The following is an 18,993-nucleotide window of genomic DNA, read 5'->3' as shown; positions in this document are numbered from 1 at the left end:
GAGAATGTAAACATAAAGTCAGAAGATATTTATGCTGGCAGGCTTTCTAATTACACAATTCATACTGTATTATATAAACAGGTAGTCCAAAGCAAACGCCTGCATAAAGATCTCATACGCACAATCAACTAGATTATGTAAATAGTACGTGAGAGCATACGTGATGTGATACACACGCACACACATACAATAAGCAGATGCACTTAACTTACATGGTGGTACACACATTTTCTTGCAGCCAACACTCCCACACATGGAGCTGAACAGACTCAAACACACACAAATACACCCACATATACACGTGTATGTAAGAGAAATACAAGCGCGCACAAACACACACACTGACAAGGTTTTCCAATATCCCTCCGTTGTCTTCAGACACCACATACCGTTTTAAGCCGACATCCTGGAGCAGCATCCTGGAGATGCCAGAAGCAACGACAACATGTTAAAAGAACACTTATGTAGTCACTGGTCATTGTTGTGATATTTTATTTATTTAATCTGACGATTTCTGTTTATAGACGGTTTTGCAAGTATATTACAGTAACAGCATAAGGTTTAAAATATCTCTGGTTTAATTTATCATGCGTTTACAGCTTAATCCGTTTAAATTTGCTGACAGAGTATTCGTGGATGTTGTATATAGGAGCCTTGAAGACCGAACGGTCCTAAACTAGTACCTGCATATTATAACTTTTCTTTTATTTATTACAATTTTAAAATTGTGGCTTCAAAACTGCCCACAACCACCCTAAATATGTATTAAATTCAGAGATCTTACAAAAATAAATGTTGTTCCATCAGAGGGAGTCATTTTAGAAGCCATTCAGAGTTTGAACTTTTCTGGTCATTTGATTCCAAACTGCTGTTCCTGCTTTTGGAAATAATAAAATCATTTTTAATTTGCCACATGTTTGTTTTCCTTTTGAAAACTCAACCTGTTAATTCAAAATGTTGTAATTGCACAATGTTGTTGACAGACCACAACAAAAAAATGCTCAGAATTCCTCGCTAGATTTTCAAAATGTCCAAATTGCTTCCTCTTATGTAAATTAAGCAGCAGTACGCACCAGCATGCACCTCTCCAGAGCCTAAAGAGCCCCTATCTAAGGCTGGAACTCTAAATCGAATTTGGCGTATTCAAAAGTTCCACGTTTGTGACCAAATTTGGACTCAAGCTGATCCAAATTTTTTGTACAACCTTGTTCAAAGCCCCTGATACCACTCTTGATGAAAGCCTGAGAACACCCCAAAATGAATGTGACTGGGCAACTGCACTACAACCACACTATCAATACCAAAGCTGTTACATAAAGACAGATACAGAAATTGTGTATAGTTTCTTACAAGCACTAATAGCAACAACATAATACTAATAACTACATTGAGCCCTTTTTTCATCCACACTTTTCTACATGAAGGTAAGCGGTAAGGTTAAATTATATTATTATAGTCTCTGTGCAGAACAGGACCATAATGTCATCTCATTATAATGTACCTCCCCGCTGTGCGTACATGTCATTGTGATTTCCTTTTACATCGTCTCATCTCATCGTTAGCCATGCTCGCAGCCTGACTCGAGGGATGTCCATGTGTGTTAGTCGGCCCACCCCTTTGGTCACGACTGAAATATTTTAACGACTGTTTGTTTGATGGACTGACATTCATGGTCCCCAGAGGATGAATTCTTAAGACTTTGGTTGTCCCCTGACTTTTCCCGTAGCGCCACCAACAGGTTTTTATCTGTGAAATATCTCAACATCTAATTGATGGTTTGGCAGAAAACATTTCACAGATATTCATGGTTCCCAGAGGATGATGTCTTATGACTTTGGTGATCCTGACTTTCCCTTTTGCGCCACCATGAGGTTGACATTTTGTGGTTTTGAGTGAAATGTTTCAATAACTATTGAATGGAGTATAAGAATCTTACAGGGGCCACTTGTACTGAAGCCGCAGTAGTATACTTTAAGAGATTTCTATTAAAAGCATTTATCGTATTGTTAAAATGCATGTCATTCTGCTGTAAGGAAATCTCTTTGTCTTTTCATCATATTTGTGTATTGAGAAGAGAGTATAAATAGTCGAACAGCATGTCACTTACACCAAACCCACTTCTGTCCATTAATTCACTGCTGGAGCTGATCCACTGGGCCCATTAGCACTAATGAACGTCACAGCAGCCACACTCACAAGCATTCATCTGCCCGCAGAATCAGACTGTTAAAATGTTTCATTGAAAAAAGTATTAACGTCTAGACAAAGAGCTGTATAGTTGCAAGTAATGTTTATCTCAAGTTGTAAACAAATGTGAAAAATGTTTGTGTACACATATCACTAATGCATTTGCACTTTACTACCCATTTTAAAAAGAAAACACGTCTCTCTTTGTCTCTTTCTCATTACAGACCTGCTTTGGTTGATTTGGGTTTATTATTAAAGTCCATAATAAGTTAACGAGCAGCATTGTGGTGAATTTAAAATGCTCCACAATAACATCAGCAGGCTCGGAAAATGAGTTTTCATCACACCTAGAGAGTTACACAGGCCTTAGGGAACACAGCCCAACCAGAGGTGGTTAAACTCTCATATTGTTACAGTCACAACAAGATAATTGTTATTTAAACATTATACAGCTGTAACCATTTCTCATTTTACCCCAGTTACTAATCTGACTTTCTTGTAGGTGTCTTGACACTTTGATGGCTGGCATGTTTGTCTGTGTAACTGTAGGCTCCAGGCTTTGTAGGTTCAAGAATTCAGGGAATGTCAGTAGGTGTTTGAATATGTGTGTGTGTGTGTGTGTGTTTGCGCGCATGTGTGTTCTCGACACATTCATGTTTTGAATGTGTGTTATTAGGCATAATTTCAAGTACTTGTAACCCCTGGGTTGTAAAGAGTGACATTCTTGTCTCTGAGTTTCACAACAAAACAGCTGACTGCAATCTAGTCAGAAATCCTCCATTGTATTCAATTTCTGTGTAGAGAGAGGTGTTTCTATTATTCAGCCTATACTCATTGATATAAATGGGGTGGACAAAATAATAGAAACAACTGGCAGTATAATTCAATACAACTCAACAATTTGCGATGCAGAATCAACCACTCTCTAAATTATTCATGATGGTAAGATTTATTGCAGGACCACTGCAACAGCTGTTTAATGATACTGTAGAAGACTGTATTTTAGCGACTAAGGAAGTTTATAAATATGAAATGGTGCATTCCTGCAAAAAAAGGAATGTATGAACATCTGGACCCGACATCTGGTCATTTAAATTGGGTCCAGGGCTCTGGAAAAGGTCATTGATGATGTAGAAAAGACACTTATTGACCAGTTTATTAGGTACACCTAGCAAAAACCAATAGAGTGTAATACAATGAGGGTAAACTACAGCTTCCAAAAATTACAGTTAAATCATCAATAAGAAAAACTGAATATTATAACCTTCATGAAGGTTTATTGGTTAAGATTTATTGTTTTAGCTGGGTGTACCTAATAAGCAGGTAACTGATGCATTCTATTGTAACATTTCAGGAACATGTCTGATCAACTCTGTGTATATTAGTACAGATACAGTAACATGGGCATGATTTGGAGTCATTGGTGTAGGATGTCTGGGCCTCATTTCCAAAGCTTCTTATAAGTGTCTGTGTGTTTGTGTATGTCTTTGTGCGCATGGGCGGCCAGGATGCTTATTTGATTTGGACCCACTCAAACACTGGGCTGTGCCTCTTTTTCTTTTTTATCTAACAATGCGTAGTCTGTGAGGCTTTTACGTAATTACCCTTTCAAGTTCTCTCAGTTTAATTTGTACATCTGTAAAGCATCATGGATCTATTTTCTCTGGATTTCATTTTAGACTTTTTCCGGGCATAAAAGACTTATTCATTTTCTTTTCATCCCTGAAGCATGCAGCCACATTGTAGTTCTGCTTTTCCACCACTGCATAGTGTCTCTTTGTCTCAGCTGTTTTCAGCAAGCAGAATTGCATTTTCAAGCTCTTCTAAAGCCTGATTAGCGTTTATTGAACGCAGTAATAGATAATGATTGCTGTATCATAAGCCAATGAATGACGGTTTCACTTCTGAGATATAATAGCTTGTGAATGCACTCCATCTTTGCTGTAAATCATTATTCTGCTGTGGAGTAACTTTATCTCACTGCGAGTGTGTTTGTGTCCGAGTTAAAGTGTATCTGTAGCTCATTCTGCCTGCTTGTCCTAACACCCGACTGGCAGTGACCGGAGAATTCTGAGGTCTGTTTGAGCAGCCTGGAAGTCATCTCCCCCAGCAAATGGCCATTATTAGTGACAATGAAGACTATCCCACAGGGCCAAATAGAATAACAGGGAGCCCATTTCCTCCTTGGCTGTGCATGAACCACCTATACTGCTAACAACCTCTCTCCTTCCCCTTCACTCTCTTTATCTTCTGCTGGGAATGTATTGTTTTTCCATGGCTGTATCCAAGTTGTTGGGGTTTTTTTTTTCCAACCAGAAGTCTAAATTGGTTCCTGTAGTGATGTTACAGGAGAGGCGGTGCACACATGCACTAGCACATGTGCAACAAACGTGAATTCTCTTAATTCAACACAGGTTCCCTAGAGATAGTTTAATAGGCCCTTATTCAGTATGGAGGCTAATAACAGCACGTTGATGTGTTGGCTTAAGTGTAGTTCACATCAACAGTGGACAACTGCTGCACTCACTGCATTGTACAATGGTAGTTTGTGTCATCCACAACTTCTGTCTCTGCAGCACAGTTAGCCACTACTTATCAAGTTTCACTTTAAGCAAAAACTGATTCTTATTAGCATTAGCACAACTTAGCATTTGAGCCCTAATAGTGAAGTAACTCATAACTCAATTAACAAAAAAACATAACTGTGAGAAGTGAACCTCATATATAAAATGGCATTGAACACATGTAAAAGCATTTGTGCTGCAAGGCAAGTTTATTTGCATAGCCCCTTTCAGACACAGAGGCAGGTCAAAAGGCTTTACATAAAGCAAAGTAATGAAATCTAAAAACACGTCAATGGAAAAGTAAATAGAATACGAGGTGGGTAATCTTCAGTTTAATGGCAGTCACCAGCATTTATCAGCTTTAACAGCAGCCTAGCAGTCAGCACTTTGGTGAGAGTTTTTAAAGCAGCATAAGATACATTACACAGCTCCAAAGAGGCCAGATCATCTGTGGCCAAACTGCAAAGTCAGAAAGAGCAAAATTATGTAATATGTCAAAGAGAGCAGCCCTGAAAAGCACAACACAAGACAAGCTGCATTACCAGAAAGAGGGGCCACAATTAAAAGCCCACTAACAGGGACCTGAAGGACATGTACAGCAGGGGGTGAATGACGTATACAGTAAGGAACAGCAAACTAACATCCACGTCTTCTCTGTCTCGCATCTTTACAGGAACAGTAAAAAGGAGTCTGACCTGGAGGCAGCTCTGGTCAAGCTCAGGGACCTGGAGAGCCTGTTCAACTCTAAAGATGCTTCCCTCAGTACCGCCCTTGGGGAGAAGCGAACCCTGGAGGCCGAGGTGAAGGACCTCAAGCACCAGCTGGCCAAGGTAAAAAGATTTTTATTAGAACTGAAGTTCTTACATGTTTGTTGTAGGCAGGAAGGAAGACGTTTTTCTGGTTCAGGGCAAATAAAAACCCTTCCAGAAACACATGTTATTTATACTGTTGTGGCACCTACGCTAATGTCAGGATCTTTTCAGTTACAGAGGATGTCTTCCCTCTGACACGTCACTATAAATTGTAAACAGAAAACATTGTGGCCGTGTCACGGTTTACATGTGGTTAACCTCAGACTTGCAGTGATTGTAATAAGAGAACAAGTTTAAAATCCTTGGTTGCCACCTGTGCAAAAGTGCAAAGCCACAATGGTTGACATTTGAAATGATTGTCTCAGTGTGGGCGCAATCTCTACCTCCCTAAGTGCAGAAATGCCTCAGTGGAAGTAATAATTTTATGTAAACCCTCCAGGCAGTTGATTATGAATGAGGGAAAGGTGGTGAAGCAGACAAGGTTGCATTCTCTGCTGTTTGTTTTATCAATGAATTTTACCATAGGACTGATGTAGATACAGCTGTGGCCTTGCTCCACCTACTGGCCACAATAAGGAAATGCAGTTTTTCTATTAAAAGAATTGATATGCTGCACAGATCACACCATGAGCTGCGTCTGATTTTTTTTTTCCCCCCCCTCATATATGCCTCCATTATGCAAAGAGCATTTCTCTCATCTCAGTTCTCTCCTCATCTTGTCTTTTCCACCACCTCCTCTTCCTCCCTCCCAGTTGGACGGTAAATTAACCGATGCCAAGAAGCAGCTGCAGGATGAGATGCTGAGGAGAGTGGACGCCGAGAACCGCCTGCAGACCGTGAAGGAGGAACTGGAGTTCCAGAAGAACATCTACACCGAGGTTCCCACTTTTCACCTTAACCCTTCTATTTTTATTCATCTGTCCTACTTTTCATCTTTTCCACAGGATATTGATTCACTTCCAACCATCTGTGTGTTTGTTTTGCATCTCTGGTGCAGATCTGTCTCACAGATGCATGTTTTTGCTTCTCACCTCTCCTTTATTTTATTTTCACACAAATGATAAAAATAAAAGCAGAACTACAAAAAAATTTGTAAATTAAATGCTTAGATTTCAATTCTTGCCATAATGAAGTCCCAGTTGTGACAGTGTTCTGGTTCTAGTCAAGTCTAGACCAAACCTGACAACAGACGTGTGTTTTCCAAATGCAAACATAATGAGTCGGAGTTGCTTAAAGGTCAACAGAGAGGTAGATTTCTTTGTTTGAGCTCTGTACCTCTAAACAAGTAATTACTGCACAGCGACTGACTAATCAATGCAATTAAGTTCATTGACCATAGCAGGTTTCTACAAGTTGAGTCTTTAAAATTGTTTATAGTGCCAGAAATGAACTATTCAATACAAATTACTATTTTTTAGTTTAATAAAGTAGTAAAGAGCTGAGAAGGTCAAATCAGCTTCTGATCAGCACAAGTCAGAGTTAGAGTAGTCACGCGACAAAGGCAACACCATGAAACAGCAAGTAAGCGCTCTGATAACCATTAGCAAACCTGTCTGTGTCTGTAGGAGCTGCGTGAGTCCAAGCGTCGGTACGAGTCTCACGTGGTGGAGATCGACAACGGGCGGCAGCAGGAGTATGAGAGCAAGCTGGCCGAGGCCCTGACTGAGCTGAGAAACCAGCACGAGGAGCAGGTCCGCCTCTACAAGGAGGAGCTCGCGAAGACCTACAACTCTAAGGTACATCTGGATGCTGCAGGAGACACAGCTCTGTCAACAAGTAGAGTCAAAGTAGTAGCAGTAGCAGTAGTAGTATATTTGTTTTGCAAACAAAGGATGCATACACGATTTTTACAGTTAATCAGGGTTTCATTTAAAAGACGTAACCACTGTCTTGTGGAAATCTTAAAAGGAAAATGTGAATAAACATAACAAGAGTTTTTTGTTTACTGTACTAGATCCCTTGAGAAATCTATTTTAGGAATTTCTTCAGGAGTTTCTTAATGAGTTCACTTTATAAGAAGGATTGCAAGAGACAATAAGCTAAAAAGTTATTTTTATTGTTGTTTTGTCTTCAAAAGAGTTAAAACACTTGGTTCATTAAATGATGACGTCCCCTAAAATACAGTAAACACAAATCTGTATTTCAAACAGCACAGTTTTTAGTTTAGGCAGTTCAGTGCAGTAAACCACTGCCGATAGCTGACTGTACCGTCTCTCTGTCTGTCAGTTGGAGAACGCCCAGCATTCAGCTAACAGGAACAACCACTTGGTGGGAGCTGCCCATGAAGAGCTGCAGCAGACCCGTGTCCGAATGGAGAGCATGTCGGGCCAGCTCAGCATGCTGCAGAAACAGGTATACCCACTCACACTCACGCAGCCTGTCAGTCGCACCACTGACACACATCTGTCAGTGGTTTGTTATCTGTGTGCTGGTTTTACTGGCCACGCTACTCTGTGGATGACTGATAATATGACGAAAGCACCAAAACACTGTTTTTAACTGTTTCTTCAACTCTAATCACCATTGATTGATTTAATGGTAAGCTTCACCTGGCACATCGAGTGTTTGTACTGTTTTAAGTACTGTAATGGACTAGTAGTGTCTTAATGGACTAACCTTTGTATGTGTGTCCTCTCTAAATCAGCTGTCAGCAAGCGAGGCCAAGGTGCGGGAGCTGGAGGACGCTCTGTCAAGGGAGCGGGACATGATGCGGCGACGGCTGGAGGATAAAGATCGGGAGATGACTGAGATCCGTGCTCGCATGATGCAGCAGCTGGAAGAATACCAGGAGCTGCTGGACATCAAACTGGCCCTGGACATGGAGATTAATGCTTACAGGAAGCTGCTGGAGGGAGAGGAGGAGAGGTGAGGTTAAGTTGTTGTAAAAGAGACGCTCGACCATTGAAAAACGTAGGCACAGTGAGACAAATTCATGTCTACAGCTTGTTACAGGAAGGGAGGAATCACTAATAAGATAGAACACAAAAAGTCATTACTCTCTCTACTGACTGAGCACTCAAAGGAAGGCAGAGAGAGGTTATGAAGTGTTTTGATGCAGATTTTTCTAAGAGGCTGCAGGAGCAGTTTTTCCTTGAGCAGTTCTGGTTGGGGGCTCTTGGAGGATCAAAGGGTTAGGTTTAAGAGCAGTAAGGATAAGATATGAAAAGGCACTTCACCAACAATGTGTGACTGTATCAGTATGTTACACTGACTGCCTTGGTCGTCTAAATCTATCATCTAAATCTCTTCCTCCCTCTTTCCTCAGGCTGCGTCTGTCACCCAGCCCTCCACCCACCAAGGTCACAGTGACACGGACCTCCGGGTCCGGCCATGGCCACACCAGCCGCCTGCTCCAGTCCGCGGCCACCGCCTCCAGCAGCCGCAACTCCTCCGGCACCAGCACCAAGAAGCGCCGCCTCAATGACAATGATAGCGAGTCCTCCAGCATGGTGGGGGGAACTGTGACTAAGACTCGCATTAGTCAGCACGCCTCAGCCAGCGGCCGCATCACGGTGGACGAGGTTGACCTGGAGGGCAAGTTTGTCCGTCTCAGCAACAAGGCCGATGAGGTAAGTGCCTATCAGTCTAATCTATCTGCAGGCTTTTCAGACCCTTTTAACCAGGTTAATGAGGTTTTATTTTAAAATTAAAGAAGTTACTTATAGTTCTACATACTTAATTTATGAGATGTAATAATAATTTTCTTTCATGTTGCAACATTCTAAGAAAGACAGGTGTATTGTTGCTTCAGCCTACACCTTTTCAGTCTGTTAAACCGTTTGACTGTCCAGATAAAATTTCGATTTTGTTTTTTTAAATTGTCTGTCCCATCCTCCATCTCTCTTCCCATGTCTCTCCTGCAGGACCAATCTCTGGGCGGCTGGCAGGTGAAGAGAGTAGTAGGCAATGCTAGCCCCATCGTCTACAAGTTTCCCCACAAGTTCACTCTGAAGGCTGGAGGAACTGTCACTGTAAGTTACTCTGAGTTCTGTGGATCTGTGTATTGATCTGTAGATTGTTAATTTGACTTATTGTTTGCCTAGTAATAAAGGTACTTTTTTGGCCTTTAGTAGTGCTATGGAGCAGTATTTTGTGGTTCCCTTGTTTGTGTCGTGCACATGCGCATGAGCATGGGAATGACATAATGCACATTCCTGCCAATGTTTTCACACTTTTTCACTGATTGACAGGCAGCAGTAATGCGCTACGAAAAGTATCATTGTGCCAAAATTAAGGGCAGAAGACTGCAAGCTAGCAAAAATGGAAATATAATTTTTTCATAAATCAGCTTAAAAATGTTTTATATGTTTTTTTATATGTATAAGGAAATACATTCAACAAACACGGAACACTTTTTTGTTTAGAAGAAAACTCCACAGCGAACCTTTTTAAATATTTAATATTTTGGTTCTTTCAGTAGCAGCTTAAATTACTGACATTCATGATCTCTTGCAAACTTTGACCTTTGACCTTTGCAGATCTGGGCTGCATCTGGCAATGGAAGCCACAACCCCCCCACTGACCTGTTGTGGAAGAGCCAGAACTCCTGGGGCACTGGAGACCTCCTGCAGACCATCCTCATCAGTGCCAATGGAGAGGTCAGCTTTCACCTGTGTTTGTTTGAGCCTGTCCTGTATTTATGCTCCTTTTAACTGCAATAACTTAATTATTTTGTCATTTTTATTCACCATCAGGAAATGGCCATGAGGAAAGTGACACGCACCCTGTTCCAGGATGATGATGATGATGACATGGTAAAGTCCTCTTCTGTTTAGGCAACTCACAAAACACCATATATTATGCATCAGGAACCACACAGCTCCCAGCTCCCTGTGACTGCAGGCGAGCAGCACTGTTCAGTTACTCACCCTGTTGTGTGTCGCCCCCTGCAGGGAGCTCACAGCACAAGCGGCGCAGACAATGAGTACAACCTGAGGAGCCGCACGGTGATCTGCGACTCCTGCGGGCAGACGTCGGACCGCTCAGGTGTTTGCAGCAGTGGGGGTCTACCTGAAGGCCTCGTAGGACATTCCTTTTTCATGGGCAGCAACGAGCCCAGACAGGTACTATACAGTTATTGTAAATGATCAACAGCAGTCACACAGCATAAAGCAGAACAGCATTGTATTATATTTATCAATAAAATATATATCTAAATCTTTTTTTATTACTGATTAAAATAGTTTGATGAAGCATAGCATTTGATGTCACTCAAAACATCAAATAACACCTAAATAACTACTGAAAATGGCAGAAGTGCAGGCACCAGGACGGTATTGGCGTTTCAGTTAGATGCAAATAAAATCAATGACGACTGTGGAAACAACAATGCCATGTTGCGTAGGTTGCTATAGCAATAAACAAACAAGATGCCATATGTAGTGTGATGGTAACAGGAAATTTCACAGCCATAAACAGCCATAAAGTTTGACTGAGATGAACTGAAAACTCCATAGAGCAGCTTCACCAGAGTTAAATCCAACAAGACACCAAAAGGAAAGTTGAGAGAGGCATATCAATACACCAGCTTATGCCTCACACACATAAAAGGATTAAAACAACCCCAAAAATGACAAAACAAGCTCCATATTTAACTCTGTGTGTAACGTATTTGCAGCAAAGAGAGAGAGGGACTGTGAGATGTTTGCAGGAAACCTTTGGGGTTCCCTATTTGCTTTGATTGGCTAAGTCTCAAATCTAATGTTTCTGGTTGGAAGTAAACATTTTCAGTGTCAATGTGATTTTTACTACTAGGAGGATGATCAAACGGTGCAAAAGGATCCTTGGTGATATGAATCAGTTATTCTGAAATTAGACCATACAAACCTTACTGTTAAAAAAACTGGTAATGCCTTATTTTATAGGTCTGTATTTTCCAAATAATTTCTCTAGGAATTTCCTTGGAAAGAAATGCTTGATTCTCCTCATTGACAAATCTTAAATTTTTGCATGCTCGTCTGACCTGGGTGGTCTCTGACACTGTTGGCCACGTCAGACATTAATTGATTATTATGAGTTTCATTGTCTCCACGAGAAGTTTTTTGCAAATGCTAACTCACATTACTGTCAAAATAAAAGGAACAAAACATAATATTTTACTGAATTGCACAAATACAAAAGCAGTGCATTACACTTTTCTGTTGATTATATTGTATGCTGGTTTACTGGAAAAAGGAATGTTATTACATTAGAGAAATAGAAAACAGCTAATTAGTGTCTTGACTGTGTTTTTGTTATAGATCTTGCTTACCAAAGTGATATCATCCTTTACCCAGTTTAATTGTTTGATATAATATAGTCTAATAATACAGTTTTCTTATTTTCTGCACATTTAACGCTGCGCTTTGTCACTTCCTCCTATAGGGCCGCGTCAAGCCGGAGAACTGCTCCGTCATGTAAAAACCAGACAGCACCTCACCTCCTGTAGCCCATAAAGGAGAATAATTTTCTACCATTGGGATGTTTCTCTTTTTTTTTTTTTTATATGATCTTGTCTTATTTTGTACTCAGATTAATCTGTGGGTTAAATTTGCTTTTAGGTTTTGGCAAAGGGCACAGGATTTTCATATTATTAGTTTGTTTTGTATTTTCAAGTTATGTTATTGCATGTGTGCCTGCTAATGCTTGTATTGTATCCTGCTTTTCTTGCACGCACATACACACACTCTCTCTCACACACACACACACACACACACACCAGCTCCATTGACCAGTGCTTGTGCTTCGATCCGAGTCGGGGTTTCACATTTAATGGCCAGGCTGTCAACACTCAACACGCACAGCTAGTGAGCCCTGTCAGGAATAAGTCTCTACAGCCATACAGACAGCAGGAGAATGGATCTTGAGGGGTTTGTTTATCATGTTTATCACCCATCAAATAGATCAGATCTTTATTTGTTAATTAAGATGTTTACAGCTGAAATTTGTTTTTTAGGAACAGTATTGTGCTCTTTATATGCTACAGAGAAAATAAATTACATAGTTTTTTTTTTTTTAACTATGTTGGAAAAGTCTCCAAAGAAAGCCAAAGTACTATAAGCTCAGGGTGTTCAGTGGGTTTTTTTCACCTCAGCCTTAGACAAACATGTTGTAGTACATTTTCTAAAGTATGTAGATTTAGATCATACAGTTGGGCAGCTGTGGTGCAAATATTTAAAATTGAAAAATATATTATTATGAGAGGAATATATTTTTTCTGCAGTCCACAGCTCAGCCCCAGAGAAATGTATTTGGTTTTGTTTTTGAATGTGTATTAAAATAAGGAATTATTGTTTGCTGGATAAGTTGAATGTACCCAGTACATGCGTATCTTGATTTGAAGTACATTTAAATGTGTTGCCTTATTTTTTTTTATTCTTAAAGAAATTCCACAGATGTTTTGCTATGGTGATAGGAAAATGTAAAATTGGTTTACTATCCATAGAAATATCAGGAATAGGTTCTATGTTTGGAGTCTACTGACAAACTTGGTGCCATATATACAATATATATTGATATCTCAGCTGACTAACCAAACCAGCACTATTCTAATGGAGAACTGTTGCTGCTATTTAAAGAGTGCAACAGTAGTTTTGGTAACATTTTGACAAGCTTTTTTTACATATTAGAAATATGCATGTGCCTTTTTAGAGGACAGAAAACAATCATTGTTCTTTGCACACATGCCACGTATTGCAGTCTTGTGACTGTCAGCTGTCCTTTGTGTTGCTCCAAAGAACTGGTCATAAGGGCTTTTTTTTTTTTTTCCTTTCCTCTAATCTTATTGGCTTTGCAAATCCCCAGGCATGATTTTGGGATCTTTTGTAGGATTGTGGGGTTTTGTATACTTTGTGACATTGGCTTCATGCACTGCTTTTATTCAGGGCCTCGCCAAATATGCACAGCAGGTAGATTTGTACTGTAGTCTGGCAGCTTAAGTCACTTATACTCCAGTGAAAAGCATATCAAAGCATTTATGGAAAATACTTGATAGTCTCTTTTTATTTTTTTTTTCAGTTTTCTATTATACTTAATAGATGGTATTTGTGCCACATTAGACTTTTTCCTGCTTTAATAGTTTTGGTTTGACACTATGATCCGCAACAATCGTTAATGACAATCATTAGTTCAAGAAATGACCAGCTCAAAATATGTTTAGTTTTTGGCCTCAATGACTCAGATTTATATGACATAGCATTTATCTCATATGCACATTAAATTTATGAGACAGAATACTGTATTTAATTGTGTAACATATGCAACTATTAACTAAATGATCCCCCTCCGAACAGATCATTAAAAGGGTGTGGTCAGGGTTTTTCAGAGGCCCGTCTGACTGATTATAAGCCGGAAAGCAACTTCTTCCTGTCAACTGCTGCTTCTTGTTTTTGTGTTTACTTAAACAGACAGCTGCTCTTTAACATTTGTATGCAATGTTAGTTCAAGTTAATAAATGAACCAACACACTTACAAAATCAGAATCAAAACACAGATGTGGTCTAAGTGACAAAACCTCTTGAGAAGGTCTTTGTGAAATCCTGAACCCTCCCTGTTAAAGTCTTGACGGAGGCCTCATGAATCACTTGAAGGATTTTAAAGAAAGGGATTTCTTGTTGTGAGCCTTTAATGCCAAAGTTGTAATTTGCTTGAAGAGGGATTTGTGTTATTTCAAATGATGATACATAGTGATACTGTAACATTACAGAAAAGCCATGCATTCTTCTTTTCTAAAATAATGAGTAAAATTCTTTTTTCTCTGACTCACTGTTGTAGTTATTTCCTTCATATAATACATCAATCACTGATGAAAAGTGCAGCCATTTTTATTTACATTATATACACGTCATGTTCCCATGGTTACATTCAAAAATATATGGCCATATATAAAAAAAGCTGAAGCTCTACTCAAAGCTATAGCATTTAAAGCACAATTTACATTCCTTTTGGTACACAGGGTTTCAATTAGCTAGTTAACAGAACACTTCATTTGATCCAAATTCAACACAAAACACAAACATTATAGAATTTCTAAAATTATTAATAGGTAACAAGATTTTGGTTGACAAAATACAATTTAGAGAACTAATGACACACTTAAAGTTAGGACTGTTTTAAAACATTTTGAAGCAAACTGACCAATAGTTTCCATAGTTGTACTGTAAATGCAGTTTTGGCTAAATGATTCACCTGTATTAAAAATACAAAAACATTTTTATTTATTTTTTTATTTATTTTTTTATTTTATCACTTTGAGCAGCAGTATCTAGTCTTAGAGCGTCCCTGTTAAGCTGAATAATCATTTGAAGACACTGTCAAATGGTTTGATAAAAACTGACACTTTGGCAGCAGGTATAAGCATGTCCATATGACCAGGATTTAAAGTGGAAGTCTCATGTCCTACATGAATCCGACAATGTTACAGGAGTGCAGTGATAAATTGATGGAGTACTATTTTACGTAAGAAAAAATGTTTTTTTGTATTTGGCTCTTCAAATACCATGCAAAGACAAAATGTGCTGTAGGACACTGCATTGACATTCATAATGCTGCTTTGATTTGGCTTGTAATTTCCTGCTCGATGATGGTTTGTTTTTCTCGACATAAACAGTGTTTGTGCTAACACTGAACCTTTGGTATCAATTAGCGAGCAAATTTGTATGTACGTTCTGCCACAGCCCCTTAACAATATGATCATCTTAAAATAGGGCTGTGCACATTACTGTGAAGCTAACAATATATTTATTTCTATATTTACAAAGTTTTAATCTGACAGCAGCAATAAGTGAGCCACAGTTCTTTAAACACGCAGAGGATACGTACATCATTGTGTATCTAAATGCCACATTTGGAAGAGACAGTGATATGAATTATCTTTAAATTGCTGTTCATCGTGGCCTTCAGGTGGTAAAAAAAAACAACCTTTAGTACTTTGGTTCCTGAAACCTGAATATAAGCAATAAAGTGACTCCAACACTGGCGGGATTATTTCCACATTGTTTAGTCCATTGTCTCATTCCTTTTTTGAGGTTGACAAGGTTTTTCAATGAGCAGACCAAAAAGTAGTCCAGCTGTGATGAGTTCATCCAAAGCTGCCTGTGGATTTTAAAAATGTAATATAAAAGCAAAATAAAAACAATGTCAACAAAACAAAAGTCATTTTTGATGATGAAGACGGAAGAAAATATTTGCCTTTTAAACACGCACAACAGCTGATGCAAGCAAAATGTGTGGAAAACTTCAATTACAGCAAGTTTAGATGAGTTCAAACACATAAATGTTCCCAAGTTGCTGCTTTTAACCATGAAGTCTTTTGGTGTATTTTTCCCATGGGAGGTGAATGCAGCTGAAGCCCCGATGGCGTCGCCACAGTCCAGCCTCCCTCACCACAGCCTGCTGGCTCCCCAGTCTGGATGACAAGTCTGACACGGTGAAGCAAGTACCACTGTAGCCCACCAAGGGGCAGTGTTGAGTTGAAAGGGGGGCATCCACAGTAAACAAGGGTTCCTGGGTGGGACAGACGCCTCACCGCTGCTCTGTGGGTGGTCTGCAGCTCTAATTGTCAGAGAAGAGCTTAAAGTTTGCTCCTTCTTTGCTGAAATCATCCCCAGAGTGAGGAGGAGGGAAACTTGCTCTGCTGCTGTGACTGTCACTGAGGTGTTCTCCTGGGGGAGGGGGGTCGGCGGACCGGCGGCAGGTCGTAGTGTCCTGGGATGTGGCTGTTCACAGGGAGGTCATAGTGGCTCTGGGGGTCCTCGTGTGGAGCGTGACCGAGGGAACTCTGACGCTCTGGGGGGGGGAATAGACAACACATTGAGTTAAACAGTTAAACACTAAGAATGAAAGCTCTTTTTATACTAAAAATAAATAAATTCCACTATATTTATTTAAAAAATGTCATGCCCTGATCATCTTTTGGATGCTTTGGTTTTAGTTTGGGCAAAAGTTCCTGTCTGATATGATGTTTCCACAACTGGTGTATAGTTGATTATTTTCCTTCCTGGCACTGTGAATGGGTTACACCTGTGTGCTGTTCGGTATTGGTATTAAGACTTCTGTGCACTGCTTGATTTGATGTTGCACGATGGCACAGAGCTCTTGCTGAAAAATCATTTTTTTTCATGCTTCAAATCCGATCTTGACTTACACTTGACTGGAGATTTACTCTGTCTAAGTCAGTCCTGAAAAAAGCTCTCAAACAAAAGCTTTAGTGTATAGTGTATTTAGTGTCAAAAATAAATGTATACAGAGAATGTTCTAACCTTTGCTCTGCATTTTAAAGCAAATATCATCTCGCACAAACCACATATATAAAAATAAAGTACGAATCGTCTGCTTAACACACAAATAATACGAAACACTGATAAAATATCAGTCTTTTCATCCATCCATACATCAGTTTTATATACCTACAAGAGAGAGATGGGACATGAGGTTTTTCCAAATACTTTAACCCCTCCTATTGTGTCTTGAATATTAAATCGTCTGAATGTAATGTTTTGTGGTCTTTCTCTGCCAAGTCTTAAAATATAAAATATATAAAAAAGACCACGGTTCACTTAACACATTATGAGCCCATGAACCATAATTTTAACTTCAAACAGGCAAGGAGGCCATTTTAAGTATCAATAAGTTATTTATTACACCAATTTTGTACCCTTTATTAATACCCTTTTATAAATCATTAACCACATTCTTCTGCTCCCAATAGTGCAAGTGTAAATAATAATTCATTGTTGATGAGGGGGAGTGCTATTTTTACTTTTCCTCACCCAAGTCGTTTGAAATAACCAGGATTCAAATTGGTGATATTATCCTTCACTCGGTGAAAAAAGACTGACATCAAGCCATATTTTCATTAGTCTAAGCCGGTTTTGATTAGCTTATCTTGTCATCTTGTTGTATCTTATCTCTGTGCTAAAATAACTTCCATCCTTTTGTAGCACGCTGTGTGTGAGCTGCCTACAATAACACTAGTTTCCTATCATCATGTATTAGTCTGACTTCATGTTGATGTGTTACTGGTGTTTACATTGTAACTAATAACAGCCACCCTTTCTTCTGCTCCTCCTTTTCCCTCCAGTGTCTTTTCTTCACTTCCATGTAAACAGTTGTTCATTCATCAGGCTCCGTCTTGAGAAAGCCCATCCTTCCCATCTGTCAGAGCACAAATCCTGTTCTAACGTTTGATCTAATGACTGATCGGGACTCTAAAAGAAACTTAATGAGTGTTTAATTTTGATGTCAACATTCTTTTAAGCCTCAGCTTTCTCAGATGGGATGACAAATGTGTCATCTGATTTTGATTAAAGGTGGAAGGATGATGCATTTTTGCACGTTTCTGATTCTTCTTAAGAATTGCACTAATTGACCTGACAGGCTTTAGAGCTGAAACAATCAGTGTATTAATTGATTGGTTCATAGACAGATGTTCAGCAACTATTTTGATTATCAACTAATTGTTAAAAGTAATTTTTCAAGCAAAACAATTCCCTTATTACATCTTTTAATGTGTGAGATTAGCTGCCTTTTTTAATTTTATGTGATAGTAAATTGAATATCTTTGGGTTTTCGGACTGTTGGTTGGACAAAAGAAGAGATTTAATGACGTCCCACTGACCTTTAGGAAATTGTGATGGGCATTTTATTTTACAGTTTTTATAAAACAATTAATCGAGAAAAGTTACAATTCAGAAACTCTTGATTTTGATGAAACTGAACAATACATGTCCTTACTGAGGGCATATTTACTTATGTGCATGAATATACTTCTTTATTGAGGTAAACATAAATGTACCTTCCTTGTACCTTCCTACATGTGATTGGCTCACAGAATATGCAATGTGACTCTGACCCTCCTGATTTTGTTCTTATAATATTGCTTATGTATCAGTAGATTTGATTTACAAGTCACACTGGTGACACGGATGTCTGGTGTGCTGCAGCCTACGTCCCCACATTATAATTACCTTTCTGGTTGTGAAAAAGTAAAACTGAAACTGGTGGAGGATGCTCACCTCTACGTAAGGTGGCCGTGTTGAACGGTGGCGGGCTGATCTCAGTGTACGCACGGTCTCTGGGCACAGCAGACTTCATCTCCATGTAGCTGCTCTCTGGTGGGCAAAAGGGCAGTCCGGGCAGGTCTTTGATGGTAGCGTAAGGATTCTCACTGTTCAGAGAGCTGCTGCTCACCGCCACTGTGTCCTTCAGCTCTGTCACCACACAGGAAGCAACGAGACAGACGTTAAAACACATGGTAAAAGTACATGTGGAGAGTTAGAACGCAGCACGACAGCAACATCAAAGGTTAAAGTGTAACTCTAGGTCAGGTTTTAACTTTAAAGCATTCTTTTAATGCTTTTTATGAATTATGATTTCCCAGGATTTTATGTGTTTAGATGATTTAAAGAAAACCTAATAGAGGGTTAAATATCACGACCTGTGACTAATCTTAA

General features: G+C 39.3%; 2 protein-coding genes across 3 annotated transcripts in view; one reads left to right on the top strand and one right to left on the bottom strand.

Annotated features, from left to right (window-relative positions):
- Positions 1 to 14,301, top strand: part of LOC118335477 (lamin-A-like) — a 30,346-nt gene extending 16,045 nt beyond the window's left edge. Inside the window, exons 3-13 of the mRNA XM_035671774.1 lie at positions 5,425 to 5,581; positions 6,316 to 6,441; positions 7,129 to 7,299; positions 7,790 to 7,915; positions 8,208 to 8,428; positions 8,829 to 9,132; positions 9,427 to 9,534; positions 10,042 to 10,161; positions 10,258 to 10,317; positions 10,456 to 10,626; positions 11,927 to 14,301. Of these exons, the coding sequence (XP_035527667.1) occupies positions 5,425 to 5,581; positions 6,316 to 6,441; positions 7,129 to 7,299; positions 7,790 to 7,915; positions 8,208 to 8,428; positions 8,829 to 9,132; positions 9,427 to 9,534; positions 10,042 to 10,161; positions 10,258 to 10,317; positions 10,456 to 10,626; positions 11,927 to 11,962 (1,600 nt within the window). The 3' untranslated portion in view covers positions 11,963 to 14,301. The remainder of the gene's footprint in view (positions 1 to 5,424; positions 5,582 to 6,315; positions 6,442 to 7,128; positions 7,300 to 7,789; positions 7,916 to 8,207; positions 8,429 to 8,828; positions 9,133 to 9,426; positions 9,535 to 10,041; positions 10,162 to 10,257; positions 10,318 to 10,455; positions 10,627 to 11,926) is intronic.
- Positions 14,302 to 14,348: 47 nt separating this feature from the next.
- pear1 (platelet endothelial aggregation receptor 1) overlaps positions 14,349 to 18,993 on the bottom strand; it is a 56,570-nt gene continuing 51,925 nt past the window's right edge. For both annotated transcript variants that reach the window (XM_035671773.1, XM_035671772.1), the window contains 2 exons: positions 18,556 to 18,750; positions 14,349 to 16,327 (listed from right to left, as the gene is read on the bottom strand). In XM_035671773.1, coding sequence (XP_035527666.1) covers positions 16,188 to 16,327; positions 18,556 to 18,750 — 335 coding nt within the window. In that variant the 3' untranslated portion in view covers positions 14,349 to 16,187. The remainder of the gene's footprint in view (positions 16,328 to 18,555; positions 18,751 to 18,993) is intronic.

This window comes from Morone saxatilis, unplaced genomic scaffold, assembly GCF_004916995.1.
Source record: "Morone saxatilis isolate NCDOM2014 unplaced genomic scaffold, NCSU_SB_2.0 Contig24, whole genome shotgun sequence".
Classification (NCBI taxonomy): domain Eukaryota; kingdom Metazoa; phylum Chordata; class Actinopteri; family Moronidae; genus Morone; species Morone saxatilis.
The sequence above is the reverse complement of the archived record's forward strand: the minus strand, read 5'-3'. Positions and strand labels throughout refer to the sequence as shown.